Genomic DNA, 15739 nt, shown 5'->3' with positions numbered 1-15739 from the left:
CCTTACTTGTGGGATATTCTCTTCCCCAACAGGAAATGGCAAAGAGCCCAGCAAAGCTGGTCACATTATCCCTCCTAGGCTCCGCCTTCCCCAGTCATTCTCTTTGCCGTTGTACAGGCAACATCTCCACGGAGATGGCTTAGAGTTTTTTGGTGTTTAAATGTAGTTTTTATTCTTCAATCAAGAGTTTGTTATTTTAAAATAGTGCTGGTATGTACTATTTACTCTGAAACAGAAAAGAGATGAAGATTTCTGTTTGTAAGAGGAAAATGATTTTAGCAACCGTTACTAAAATCGATGGCTGTTTCCACACAGGACTGTTGAGAGGAATTAACTTCAGTTGGGGGAAACAGTGAGCAGACTTTTGCTGCTTGAGGTATGACACATTTCTAACAAGACTTGGTAATGCTGGAAGCTGTCATTTTCCCTATGGGATCCGGTAAGCCATTTTTATTAAATAAGAATAAAGGGCTTCACAAGGGCTTTAAAGACTGGTAGACATTTTTCTGGGCTAAAACGATTGATTTATAAGCATTTTTAATATTTCATAGTTTTGAGGAGTTATTTTATTCTTGGGAATTATGTAAAATAACCGGCAGGCACTGTATTGGACACCTTTTTCACTGGGGGCCTTCTCTAATCATAGGCAGAGCCTCATTTTCGCGCCTCTATTGCGCAGTTGTTTTTGGGAAGCAAGACATGCAGATGCATGTGTGAGGAGCTCAGATACATAGAAAAAGCTTACTGAAGGCGTCATTTGGTATCGTATTCCCCTTTGGGCTTGGTTGGGTCTCAGCAAAGCAGATACCAGGGACTGTATAGGGGTTAAATATAAAAACGGCTCCGGTTCCGTTATTTTAAGAGTTAAAGCTTTCAAATTTGGTGTGCAATACTTTTAAGGCTTTAAGACACTGTGGTGAAATTTTGGTGAATTTTGAACAATTCCTTCATACTTTTTCACATTTTCAGTAATAAAGTGTGTTCAGTTTAAAATTTAAAGTGACAGTAACGGTTTTATTTTAAAACGTTTTTTGTACTTTGTTATCAAGTTTATGCCTGTTTAACATGTCTGAACTATCAGATAGACTATGTTCTGTATGTGGGGAAGCCAAGGTTCCTTCTCATTTAAATAGATGTGATTTATGTGACACAAAATTTAGAGAAAATGATGCCCAAGATGATTCCTCAAGTGAGGGGAGTAAGCATGGTACTGCATCATCCCCTCCTTCGTCTACGCCAGTCTTGCCCACACAGGAGGCCCCTAGTACATCTAGTGCGCCAATACTCCTTACTATGCAACAATTAACGGCTGTAATGGATAATTCTATCAAAAACATTTTAGCCAAAATGCCCACTTATCAGCGAAAGCGCGACTGCTCTGTTTTAGAAAATACTGAAGAGCATGAGGACGCTGATGATATTGGTTCTGAAGTGCCCCTACACCAGTCTGAGGGGGCCAGGGAGGTTTTGTCTGAGGGAGAAATTTCAGATTCAGGGAAAATTTCTCAACAAGCTGAACCTGATGTGATTACATTCAAATTTAAATTGGAACATCTCCGCGCTCTGCTTAAGGAGGTGTTATCTACTCTGGATGATTGTGAGAATTTGGTCATTCCAGAGAAATTATGTAAGATGGACAAGTTCCTAGAGGTCCCGGGGCCCCCCGAAGCTTTTCCTATACCCAAGCGGGTGGCGGACATTGTAAACAAAGAATGGGAAAGGCCCGGCATACCTTTTGTCCCTCCCCCTATATTTAAGAAATTGTTTCCTATGGTCGACCCCAGAAAGGACTTATGGCAGACAGTCCCCAAGGTCGAGGGGGCGGTTTCTACTCTAAACAAACGCACTACTATCCCTATAGAAGATAGTTGTGCTTTCAAAGATCCTATGGATAAAAAAATAGAGGGTTTGCTTAAAAAGATGTTTGTTCAGCAAGGTTACCTTCTACAACCAATTTCATGCATGGTTCCTGTCACTACAGCAGCGTGTTTCTGGTTCGATGAACTAGGAAAGTCGCTCAATAAAGATTCTTCTTATGAGGAGATTATGGACAGAATTCATGCTCTCAAATTGGCTAACTCTTTTACTTTAGACGCCACTTTGCAATTGGCTAGATTAGCGGCGAAAAATTCAGGATTTGCTATTGTGGCGCGCAGAGCGCTTTGGCTAAAATCTTGGTCAGCGGATGCGTCTTCCAAGAACAAATTGCTTAACATACCTTTCAAGGGGAAAACGCTGTTTGGCCCTGACTTGAAAGAGATTATTTCTGATATCACTGGGGGTAAGGGCCACGCCCTTCCTCAGGATAGGTCTTTCAAGGCTAAAAATAAACCAAATTTTCGTCCCTTTCGCAGAAACGGACCAGCCCCAAGTGCTACATCCTCTAAGCAAGAGGGTAATACTTCTCAAACCAAGCCAGCCTGGAGACCAATGCAAGGCTGGAACAAAGGTAAGCAGGCCAAGAAACCTGCCACTGCTACCAAGACAGCATGAGATGTTGGCCCCCGATCCGGGACCGGATCTGGTGGGGGGCAGACTTTCTCTCTTCGCTCAGGCTTGGGCAAGAGATGTTCTGGATCCTTGGGCGCTAGAAATAGTCTCCCAAGGTTATCTTCTGGAATTCAAGGAGCTTCCCCCAAGGGGGAGGTTCCACAGGTCTCAATTGTCTTCAGACCACATAAAAAGACAGGCATTCTTACATTGTGTAGAAGACCTGTTAAAAATGGGAGTGATTCATCCTGTTCCATTAGGAGAACAAGGGATGGGATTCTACTCCAATCTGTTCATAGTTCCCAAAAAAAGAGGGAACATTCAGACCAATCTTAGATCTCAAGATCCTAAACAAGTTTCTCAAGGTTCCATCGTTCAAAATGGAAACCATTCGGACAATTCTTCCTTCAATCCAGGAAGGTCAATTCATGACCACGGTGGATTTAAAGGATGCGTATCTACATATTCCTATCCACAAGGAACATCATCGGTTCCTAAGGTTCGCCTTTCTGGACAAGCATTACCAGTTTGTGGCACTTCCATTCGGATTAGCCACTGCTCCAAGAATTTTCACAAAGGTACTAGGGTCCCTTCTAGCGGTGCTACGACCAAGGGGCATTGCAGTAGTACCTTACTTGGACGACATACTGATTCAAGCGTCGTCCCTACCACAAGCAAAGGCTCATACGGACATTGTCCTGGCCTTTCTCAGATCTCACGGGTGGAAAGTGAACGTAGAAAAAAGTTCTCTATCTCCGTCAACAAGAGTTCCCTTCTTGGGAACAATAATAGACTCCTTAGAAATGAGGATTTTTCTGACAGAGGCCAGAAAATCAAAACTTCTAAGCTCTTGTCAAGTACTTCATTCTGTTCCTCTTCCTTCCATAGCGCAGTGCATGGAAGTAATAGGTTTGATGGTCGCGGCAATGGACATAGTTCCTTTTGCGCGAATTCATCTGAGACCATTACAACTGTGCATGCTCAGTCAGTGGAATGGGGATTATACAGACTTGTCTCCAACGATACAAGTAGATCAGAGGACCAGAGATTCACTCCGTTGGTGGCTGACCCTGGACAACCTGTCACAGGGGATGAGCTTCCGCAGACCAGAGTGGGTCATTGTCACGACCGACGCCAGTCTGGTGGGCTGGGGCGCGGTCTGGGGACTCCTGAAAGCTCAGGGTCTTTGGTCTCGGGAAGAATCTCTTCTCCCGATAAATATTCTGGAACTGAGAGCGATATTCAATGCTCTCAAGGCTTGGCCTCAGCTAGCAAAGGCCAAATTCATACGGTTTCAATCAGACAACATGACGACTGTTGCGTATATCAACCATCAGGGGGGAACAAGGAGTTCCCTGGCGATGGAAGAAGTGACCAAAATCATTCAATGGGCGGAGACTCACTCCTGCCACTTGTCTGCAATCCACATCCCAGGAGTGGAAAATTGGGAAGCGGATTTTCTGAGTCGTCAGACATTTCATCCGGGGCAGTGGGAACTCCATCCGGAAATCTTTGCCCAAATTACTCAATTGTGGGGCATTCCAGACATGGATCTGATGGCCTCTCGTCAGAACTTCAAGGTTCCTTGCTACGGGTCCAGATCCAGGGATCCCAAGGCGACTCTAGTAGATGCACTAGTAGCACCTTGGACCTTCAACCTAGCTTATGTATTCCCACCGTTTCCTCTCATCCCCAGGCTGGTAGCCAGGATCAATCAGGAGAGGGCATCGGTGATCTTGATAGCTCCTGCGTAGCCACGCAGGACTTGGTATGCAGACCTGGTGAATATGTCATCGGCTCCACCATGGAAGCTACCTTTGAGACAGGACCTTCTTGTTCAAGGTCCGTTCGAACATCCAAATCTGGCCTCACTCCAACTGACTGCTTGGAGATTGAACGCTTGATTTTATCAAAGCGAGGGTTCTCAGATTCTGTCATTGATACTCTTGTTCAGGCCAGAAAGCCTGTAACTAGAAAAATCTACCATAAAATATGGAAAAAATATATCTGTTGGTGTGAATCTAAAGGATTCCCATGGAACAAGATAAAAATTCCTAAGATTCTATCCTTTCTTCAAGAAGGTTTGGAGAAAGGATTATCTGCAAGTTCTTTGAAGGGACAGATTTCTGCTTTATCTGTTTTACTTCACAAAAAGCTGGCGGCTGTGCCAGATGTTCAAGCTTTTGTTCAGGCTCTGGTTAGAATCAAGCCTGTTTACAAACCTTTGACTCCTCCTTGGAGTCTCAATTTAGTTCTTTCAGTTCTTCAGGGGGTTCCGTTTGAACCCTTACATTCCGTAGATATTAAGTTATTATCTTGGAAAGTTTTGTTTTTGGTTGCAATTTCTTCTGCTAGAAGAGTTTCAGAGTTATCTGCTCTGCAGTGTTCTCCTCCTTATCTGGTGTTCCATGCAGATAAGGTGGTTTTGCGTACTAAACCTGGTTTTCTTCCGAAAGTTGTTTCTAACAAAAACATTAACCAGGAGATAGTCGTGCCTTCTTTGTGTCCGAATCCAGTTTCAAAGAAGGAACGTTTGTTGCACAATTTGGATGTAGTTCGTGCTCTAAAATTCTATTTAGATGCTACAAAGGATTTCAGACAAACATCTTCCTTGTTTGTTGTTTATTCTGGTAAAAGGAGAGGTCAAAAAGCAACTTCTACCTCTCTCTCTTTTTGGCTTAAAAGCATCATCAGATTGGCTTATGAGACTGCCGGACGGCAGCCTCCTGAAAGAATCACTGCTCATTCCACTAGGGCCGTGGCTTCCACATGGGCCTTCAAGAACGAGGCTTCTGTTGATCAGATATGTAAGGCAGCGACTTGGTCTTCACTGCACACTTTTACTAAATTTTACAAATTTGATACTTTTGCTTCTTCTGAGGCTATTTTTGGGAGAAAGGTTTTGCAAGCCGTGGTGCCTTCCATCTAGGTGACCTGATTTGCTCCCTCCCATCATCCGTGTCCTAAAGCTTTGGTATTGGTTCCCACAAGTAAGGATGACGCCGTGGACCGGACACACCTATGTTGGAGAAAACAGAATTTATGTTTACCTGATAAATTACTTTCTCCAACGGTGTGTCCGGTCCACGGCCCGCCCTGGTTTTTTAATCAGGTCTGATAATTTATTTTCTTTAACTACAGTCACCACGGTATCATATGATTTCTCCTATGCAAATATTCCTCCTTTACGTCGGTCGAATGACTGGGGAAGGCGGAGCCTAGGAGGGATCATGTGACCAGCTTTGCTGGGCTCTTTGCCATTTCCTGTTGGGGAAGAGAATATCCCACAAGTAAGGATGACGCTGTGGACCGGACACACCGTTGGAGAAAGTAATTTATCAGGTAAACATAAATTCTGTTTTTTTGGTGTCACCCAGGTGCGGCACGCACCCCCCTAGTGACGCCACTGCTTTCTAGTGTTATGTTTACATACTACCAAGATTTTTAGACAAACTTTTAGTTTGTTTGTTCCTTTTGCTGGTTCTGTGTCATTCAGTTATATTCTGCTATTTCTTTGGCTTCTTGGTTGAAGCTTTTGATTTATATAGTTTTCTTGGACCCATGTTAGCCTCCATCCTGATGGCTTTCTGTTCTTTCTTTCAGTCCAGTTGCCTTTTTCTTGTGTTTCTGATTGTTTTATCAATAGGAATATTTTGCTAGACAGCTATTTGGTCTTTTCTTGCATTTTTTTTCTTCAATTTTTTTTGTTTTTGCTTCTTCCGAGGCAGTTTTTGGTAGGAGGTCCTTCAGGCAGTTGTCACATATTAATTTATTTGTGCCTGTTGCTTATTTTTTTATTGTCTTGTTTTATGCTCTTTTGGTAATGTGGATTTAATTTCTCAGTGAAAATAGATGTTTCTTGGATACCACCCTTTTCTGTTATTACTCGTAGACTCCACAAGCTTAGGTATTAGTCCCCAGGAGTAATGGATCATGGACTCTCTCTCTCCACCTGTATGAAAGACAACATCATTTATGCTTACCTGAAAAGTTAATTTCTTTCATGGTGGTGATAGACCACGTCTTTTTTCCTTGCTCTTTTATGGCTCTTATTCCTTTTTCCTACCTCATTTTGCTTGTCAATACGTTAGACTGAGGTAACTGTGAGGTGGAAGGGGTTTTATTAAGTTCTTGGGATTTGGTAATCTTTGCCTCCTCCTAGTGGTAGGGTAGAGGCATTTTCAGGAGTAATGGATTGTGGACTCTTACCACCATGAAAGAAATTAATTGATCAGGTAAGCATAAATAATGTTTTGCTTTCTTTTGTGATTAGAAATGTTTATTGTTAGGAACTAAGGATATCAGACCTATATATCTATATGTTGTTGATTATATTCCTCTGTTAGGTCAGTGGGCTTTTAAAGCTTCTACAACTGGTTGGTTTTGAAAGGAAGCTCCTGTAGACAGGTATCTTTGTCCTACACATGCATATTTATGGACCAGTACCGGCCTCACTTGTAACTCTGAGGTATATGTAGAAAGAAATTCTAGGTTTTAATCCACCTAAGAAGGCACAAGGTAGTATGTACCTCACTGGTATTTTTTACTATGTTAAGTGATTTAATAGTAAGTATAAAGCTTCTTTTTTATGTATTTTTATTTGTGTGCAGTCATAAAGTTTATAGCAGTTTGAGTTGTTGCCTGATGTAGAAGATAACAAATGATTTTATGTTGTTTTCCCCTCAAATGGTAAAGAAATGTTTAATTTTTCACTTTATTTGTTTCTCACATTGCTTTGCTTTAACATTTCTTTATTGTATTTTCAATTTTACAGGCTACACACCAGCATTGGCTTGTGCACCTAATAAGGATGTCGCTGACTGCTTGGCTCTCATTTTGGCTACAATGATGCCAGTATCCTCTAGCAACACATTGCCATCTATGACATTAAATGCTATTAACCACTACACAAACTCCTCAAAGACTGTCACTTTTGACTCTTTACCCATTATGAGAAGTGAACACAGCTCTTACTGCAGTTTTAACAATATCAACAGGGAAGATGGATATCCATATGCAGAAGAAGATGAGCTCAATGATTCGGACTCAGAGACATATTGAACAGCCCACATTTTACTCGGTTCCTACATGGACAAAAATAAATTCTATTTCTGTGCTGCCAGATATGCAAAGGATAATTTGTCAAGATTTCAAGCAAACAGAAAGTCTGTTTCTTTTTCTACACTTTTTTTCCTTTTTAAATTATACTCTGATTTGTTAAATGAAGAGTTTTAATCTGCCCAGTACTTTACATGAGAAGCTCTAGTTTCTAACCCTCCACTTCACTTGATTTGTTTAGTTTTCTTCTTTTTTTTAAGGAAAACTTATTGGAATATGAAAACATTAATTAGTTATTGCAGTTTAATATTTTATTGTATGTCGTTTCATTTTTTTACGGCAGGTGGCAAGTTCAGTTCAATGGAAAATGTGTACCAACTGTGTATAGCAAAAAAAAAAGTGACGCACACAAATTTAAAAAAATTAATTAAATAATTTATGGCAATAAATTAATTTGGTGCAGCAGACTGTGTATATACATCAGTTTGCCAAATAACTTTAAAAAAAAATAGAGAAATTGAACAGATACAAAATAATTTTTCTGATGAGCCCAATCTTCAGGTCCTGTCATAATTAATTTTTTTTTTAACAGGGCCTTTCATCTAAAAGGAAACTCTGTATACAGATAATATCATTGTTTTTGAGGGGTAAAAATGTTTGACCATCGTTAATCTTTACGCATTAATATTGTTTATTAGAATTTCCATAGTAAGAAAAAGGATCATAAAATTGCTGCACAGTTTTTAGATTTTTAACACTTTTAAATTTTAATTGACACTGTTTTTTCCTCTTTAATAAATGCATTTGTCAGGATTTTTTCACGTTTAATATTAGAAAACACCAGTTGAAAATTAATGTGGTTTATAGGCAGTGACATACTTATGAAATACAAACGTTGTACTGCAAAAACAAAGGATTTGTGCATTTATGATCTGTGGAACAAGACGTTTTGTGCTTTGAAAGAACATGGCATACACAAACACATTTCATTATACATTTCTACTCTACACTAATCTTCAATGTGGAATTCAAATTTTTATCTTTATTCATTGACTTTATGGTTTCACTTGGGAAAATGCATAAATCCTCATTTCCATTTCAAACTTGTGTAACAAACCAGCATTCTTCTGAATTTTAAATATATTATTGCATTTTTATTTGATCAATGCCTAGCAAAACGGGTCTAAGCACATTTTCTAGATCAAAGTCTACCAACCTACAGGAGTAGCCCGTTGCATTCCCATGGGTGAATTATTTGGTAGATTTTGTTTCTTATTGTATTCTTTATTTTATTCTTGAAAAACCATGCTCTTCCCATTTATAAGGGACAGACACTAATATTTAAAGAGAGATTTCTATTACAATTTAAAATAAAACATGCAGGTCCCATGTGTTTTATAGTGCAGATGAAAATCATTTTGTTCTATTTATAACCACGTTTCTGTATTCATAATATATGTTTCTTGTGAAGCAGAATGCCTGCTTATTTTTGTTGGTATAAATGGATTTAATTATTCTTAAGCTGCTGTGAAATTCACAAAAAAGTGTAGGATTTGCAAGCAGACAAGGTAGTAAAGACCTTCTATTCGTCTTTGAGATACATCTTTTACCATGATTCTGCTTAAACTGTTTTTAGCTGTTATTTTTCAATTAAACACTCTAGAATCTAGACTTGTCTAGAAAATACAGATTATCTGCTATAAATAAATCAATCCTATTTTTTTTATTGTGAAACTGGAAACATTTTAAATTGTAAATGATCTGCAAGTTTTCTGAACAGTATGAAAACAGGACAGTATTTTGATCTATTTGATAATTTTGTGAGTTTTTTAAAGACTATATTGGCATGTACATAGAGAATAGTGACTGCTTGGATACTGTATTTACCTGCACTCTTTGAGTACCTTGAAATTCCTGTATATTTTATGGAGTATAATAAAAATGTGACTTATGTTTAAATATTTTGTTGTTGCCATTGTGATAATTCAAATATTTTCTGCCTTTTACTATTGCATACATCTCATTATTTCACTGTTTCATATTTTATTATCAGGTTAAGAGAAGGGTAATTCCCAAGAGTAAAGGATTGTGGACTCTCTCACGGTCCTTCACTCTTGGGAATTACCCTTCTCTACCACTAGGGGAGGCAAAGATTCCCAAACCACTTTAAAAGCTGCATATCTAACATCAGTCTCCCAGCTCTGCAAACCACTTTAAAAGCTGCATATCTAACACCAGTCTCCCAGCTTTGCAAACCACTTTAAAAGCTGCATATCTAACATCAGTCTCCCAGCTCTGCAAACCACTTTAAAAGCTGCATATCTAACATCAGTCTCCCAGCTCTGCAAACCACTTTAAAAGCTGCATATCTAACACCAGTCTCCCAGCTCTGCAAACCACTTTTAAAAGATAATTAATCTGAATGATATCTCCAATCAAGACAATGAGTGTATTTATTTCTTATATCTTTAGGGCTAATATAGAATTGTTTTTAACAACTACTTTCCCTCTCTACTCTGGTTCAAACTACACCCTCCCCCATACTTTATCACCAGTAATTTTTACCTTACCATTCTGTATCTCACAGCTGCATATCTAACACAAGTCTCCCAGATCTGCAAGCACTAGTCCTCCAATCCCCCTCCACCACCCACCCTGGTATTTACCTTAATATATAAACGCCTCCTAACACCAATTAGGTGCAGTTGGCAGTAATGATCCAGAATAGAGACACTACTTCATTTTCACAGCCTCTGTACTGACACTTAACCACATTCGGTTACTTTTTTCCAATCCTCATTTGCTCACTCACCACACACGTTTTCTTATTGTTTGCCTACATCATTACTCTCCGTTTACCCTGCCTTATATCAGACATATTTCTTTCATGTAATTGGCAAGAGTCCATGAGCTAGTGACGTATGGGATATACATTCCTACCAGGAGGGGCAAAGTTTCCCAAACCTCAAAATGCCTACAAATACACCCCTCACCACACCCACAATTCAGTTTTACAAACTTTGCCTCCCATGGAGGTGGTGAAGTAAGTTTGTGCTAGATTTCTACGTTGATATGCGCTTCGCAGCAGGCTGAAGCCCGGTTTTCCTCTCAGTGTGCAGTGAATGTCAGAGGGATGTGAAGAGAGTATTGCCTATTTGAATGCCTTGGTCTTCCTCTTGGGGATCTATTTCATAGGTTCTCTGTTATCGGTCGTAGAGATTTCTTCTCCTACCTCCCTTTTCAGATCGCCGATATTCTCTTATATACCATTACCTCTACTGATTCTCGTTTCAGTTCTGGTTTGGCTATCTACTATATGTAGCAGGGCCGCCATCAGGGGGTGACAGGGGTGACCTCTGTCAGGGGCCCAATGGGCTAGGGGGGCCCCATGAGGCAAGAACTAAAAAAAAAAAAAATTTTTTTTTTTTTTTAAATTTTGGCAGCCACCAGTGGGTACTACAGCAGAGCAGAGTACTAATTGAGCATGGGAAATGTTATTACAAGGAGTAAAGTATTAGCATTTGAGAGGATTTCTGAGTGTGCACTAAACCGCTATGCACAGTGTGAGACAGACTTGGCACTTTGTTTGTAGAGTGTGTGCCTGAGTCAGAACGGCTGATCACTTTAATTTGCAGAGCAGCTAGGAATTACTTAGCAAATGTTTTTTATTTCTTTGTGCAATTTAAGATTGTAACTTTAGTGTGGTAGTAGTTGTATGGTGAGACCAGGGGTCCATAAAAACACATTTTATTTTTAGCAGCAGTGTATTTATGATTATTTGACAATGCTGTAGAAATTCTATATTTAAAACCATGCAGAAATGTTTCCTCCTCAATAATGGGGAAAATATGAAACAAACATATGTCAACCTTTTAAAAGTAATTTTCTTCATCTAGCCATCTACCCAGATCATTATTGTACAATTTTGAATTCACAAAATTATTTTTGATTGCACATTTACAAATATGATTCTTTAAAAAGTGATCTCTTAATTTCTGCATTTTTTTATCATGCATGTCACACACTGTTGATTTAGGGGATGCAAGGTGCATAAATGTTTCCTCCTGTGAGTATTTCTGTGGGTGTCTGTGTTTATGTCTTTGTGCTTTGGTTTGTGTTTCTATGAGTGTGTATGTATTTTTTTTTTCTCCAACATAGGTGTGTCCGGTCCACGGCGTCATCCTTACTTGTGGGATATTCTCTTCCCCAACAGGAAATGGCAAAGAGCCCAGCAAAGCTGGTCACATGATCCCTCCTAGGCTCCGCCTACCCCAGTCATTCTCTTTGCCGTTGTACAGGCAACATCTCCACGGAGATGGCTTAGAGTTTTTTAGTGTTTAACTGTAGTTTTTATTATTCAATCAAGAGTTTGTTATTTTAAAATAGTGCTGGTATGTACTATTTACTCTGAAACAGAAAAGAGATGAAGATTTCTGTTTGTATGAGGAAAATGATTTTAGCAACCGTTACTAAAATCCATGGCTGTTCCACACAGGACTGTTGAGAGGAATTAACTTCAGTTGGGGGAACAGTGAGCAGTCTCTTGCTGCTTGAGGTATGACACATTCTAACAAGACGATGTAATGCTGGAAGCTGTCATTTTCCCTATGGGATCCGGTAAGCCATGTTTATTAAGATAGTAAATAAGGGCTTCATAAGGGCTTATTAAGACTGTAGACTTTTTCTGGGCTAAATCGATTCATATATTACACATTTTTAGCCTTGAGGAATCATTTAATCTGGGTATTTTGATAAGATTATATCGGCAGGCACTGTTTTAGACACCTTATTCTTTAGGGGCTTTCCCAAATCATAGGCAGAGCCTCATTTTCGCGCCGGTGTTGCGCACTTGTTTTTGAGAGGCATGACATGCAGTCGCATGTGTGAGGAGCTCTGATACATAGAAAAGTCTTTCTGAAGGCGTCATTTGGTATCGTATTCCCCTTTGGGCTTGGTTGGGTCTCAGCAAAGCAGATACCAGGGACTGTAAAGGGGTTAAAGTTAAAAACGGCTCCGGTTCCGTTATTTTAAGGGTTAAAGCTTCCAAATTTGGTGTGCAATACTTTTAAGGCTTTAAGACACTGTGGTGAAAATTTGGTGAATTTTGAACAATTCCTTCATATTTTTTCGCAATTGCAGTAATAAAGTGTGTTCAGTTTAAAATTTAAAGTGACAGTAACGGTTTTATTTTAAAACGTTTTTTGTACTTTGTTATCAAGTTTATGCCTGTTTAACATGTCTGAACTACCAGATAGACTGTGTTCTGAATGTGGGGAAGCCAGAGTTCCTTCTCATTTAAATAAATGTGATTTATGTGACAATGACAATGATGCCCAAGATGATTCCTCAAGTGAGGGGAGTAAGCATGGTACTGCATCATTCCCTCCTTCGTCTACACGAGTCTTGCCCACTCAGGAGGCCCCTAGTACATCTAGCGCGCCAATACTCCTTACTATGCAACAATTAACGGCTGTAATGGATAATTCTATCAAAAACATTTTAGCCAAAATGCCCACTTATCAGCGTAAGCGCGACTGCTCTGTTTTAGATACTGAAGAGCATGACGACGCTGATGATAATGGTTCTGAAAGGCCCCTACACCAGTCTGATGGGGCCAGGGAGGTTTTGTCTGAGGGAGAAATTTCAGATTCAGGGAAAATTTCTCAACAAGCTGAACCTGATGTGATTACATTTAAATTTAAGTTGGAACATCTCCGCGCTCTGCTTAAGGAGGTATTATCCACTCTGGATGATTGTGACAATTTGGTCATCCCAGAGAAACTATGTAAAATGGACAAGTTCCTAGAGGTCCCGGGGCTCCCAGAAGCTTTTCCTATACCCAAGCGGGTGGCGGACATTGTAAATAAAGAATGGGAAAGGCCCGGTATACCTTTCGTCCCTCCCCCCATATTTAAAAAATTGTTTCCTATGGTCGACCCCAGAAAGGACTTATGGCAGACAGTCCCCAAGGTCGAGGGAGCGGTTTCCACTTTAAACAAACGCACCACTATACCCATAGAAGATAGTTGTGCTTTCAAAGATCCTATGGATAAAAAATTAGAAGGTTTACTTAAAAAAAATGTTTGTTCAGCAGGGTTACCTTCTACAACCAATTTCATGCATTGTCCCTGTCGCTACAGCCGCGTGTTTCTGGTTCGATGAGCTGGTAAAGGCGGTCGATAGTGATTCTCCTCCTTATGAGGAGATTATGGACAGAATCAGTGCTCTCAAATTGGCTAATTCTTTCACCCTAGACGCCACTTTGCAATTGGCTAGGTTAGCGGCTAAGAATTCTGGGTTTGCTATTGTGGCGCGCAGGGCGCTTTGGTTGAAATCTTGGTCAGCTGATGCGTCTTCCAAGAACAAACTACTTAACATTCCTTTCAAGGGGAAAACGCTGTTTGGCCCTGACTTGAAAGAGATTATCTCTGATATCACTGGGGGTAAGGGCCACGCCCTTCCTCAGGATCGGCCTTTCAAGGCCAAAAATAAACCTAATTTTCGTCCCTTTCGTAGAAACGGACCAGCCCAAAGTGCTACGTCCTCTAAGCAAGAGGGTAATACTTCTCAAGCCAAGCAAGCTTGGAGACCAATGCAAGGCTGGAACAAGGGAAAGCAGGCCAAGAAACCTGCCACTGCTACCAAGACAGCATGAAATGTTGGCCCCCGATCCGGGACCGGATCTGGTGGGGGGCAGACTCTCTCTCTTCGCTCAGGCTTGGGCAAGAGATGTTCTGGATCCTTGGGCACTAGAAATAGTCTCCCAAGGTTATCTTCTGGAATTCAAGGGGCTTCCCCCAAGGGGGAGGTTCCACAGGTCTCAGTTGTCTTCAGACCACATAAAAAAACAGGCATTCTTACATTGTGTAGAAGACCTGTTAAAAATGGGAGTGATTCATCCTGTTCCATTAGGAGAACAAGGGATGGGGTTCTACTCCAATCTGTTCATAGTTCCCAAAAAAGAGGGAACGTTCAGACCAATCTTAGATCTCAAGATCTTAAACAAGTTTCTCAAGGTTCCATCGTTCAAAATGGAAACCATTCGAACAATTCTTCCTTCCATCCAGGAAGGTCAATTCATGACCACGGTGGATTTAAAGGATGCGTATCTACATATTCCTATCCACAAGGAACATCATCGGTTCCTAAGGTTCGCATTCCTGGACAAGCATTACCAGTTCGTGGTGCTTCCTTTCGGATTAGCCACTGCTCCAAGGATTTTCACAAAGGTACTAGGGTCCCTTCTAGCGGTGCTAAGACCAAGGGGCATTGCTGTAGTACCTTACTTGGACGACATTCTGATTCAAGCGTCGTCCCTTCCTCAAGCAAAGGCTCACACGGACATCGTCCTGGCCTTTCTCAGATCTCACGGATGGAAAGTGAACGTGGAAAAGAGTTCTCTATCGCCGTCAACAAGGGTTCCCTTCTTGGGAACAATAATAGACTCCTTAGAAATGAGGATTTTTCTGACAGAGGCCAGAAAAACAAAACTTCTAGACTCTTGTCGGATACTTCATTCCGTTCCTCTTCCTTCCATAGCGCAGTGCATGGAAGTGATAGGTTTGATGGTAGCGGCAATGGACATAGTTCCTTTTGCGCGCATTCATCTAAGACCATTACAACTGTGCATGCTCAGTCAGTGGAATGGGGACTATACAGACTTGTCTCCGAAGATACAAGTAAATCAGAGGACCAGAGACTCACTCCGTTGGTGGCTGTCCCTGGACAACCTGTCACAAGGGATGACCTTCCGCAGACCAGAGTGGGTCATTGTCACGACCGACGCCAGTCTGATGGGCTGGGGCGCGGTCTGGGGATCCCTGAAAGCTCAGGGTCTTTGGTCTCGGGAAGAATCTCTTCTACGGTTTCAATCAGACAACATGACGACTGTTGCGTACATCAACCATCAGGGGGGAACAAGGAGTTCCCTGGCGATGGAAGAAGTGACCAAAATCATTCAATGGGCGGAGACTCACTCCTGCCACCTGTCTGCAATCCACATCCCAGGAGTGGAAAATTGGGAAGCGGATTTTCTGAGTCGTCAGACATTGCATCCGGGGGAGTGGGAACTCCATCCGGAAATCTTTGCCCAAATCACTCAACTGTGGGGCATTCCAGACATGGATCTGATGGCCTCTCGTCAGAACTTCAAAGTTCCTTGCTACGGGTCCAGATCCAGGGATCCCAAGGC

At 40.9% G+C, this 15739-nt stretch overlaps 1 protein-coding gene across 3 annotated transcripts in view; it reads left to right on the top strand.

Annotated features, from left to right (window-relative positions):
- ANKRD28 (ankyrin repeat domain 28) overlaps window positions 1–9509 on the top strand; it is a 1012368-nt gene extending 1002859 nt beyond the window's left edge. For 2 of the 3 annotated variants that reach the window (XM_053714205.1, XM_053714203.1), the window contains exon 28: window positions 7265–9509. In XM_053714205.1, coding sequence (XP_053570180.1) covers window positions 7265–7551 — 287 coding nt within the window. In that variant the 3' untranslated portion in view covers window positions 7552–9509. The remainder of the gene's footprint in view (window positions 1–7264) is intronic. The other variant, XM_053714204.1, reaches the window with a different exon arrangement.
- The last annotated feature ends 6230 nt before the right edge of the window (window positions 9510–15739 follow it).

The sequence above is a fragment of the Bombina bombina genome, chromosome 5, assembly GCF_027579735.1.
Source record: "Bombina bombina isolate aBomBom1 chromosome 5, aBomBom1.pri, whole genome shotgun sequence".
Classification (NCBI taxonomy): Eukaryota; Metazoa; Chordata; class Amphibia; order Anura; family Bombinatoridae; genus Bombina; species Bombina bombina.
The sequence above is the reverse complement of the archived record's forward strand: the minus strand, read 5'-3'. Positions and strand labels throughout refer to the sequence as shown.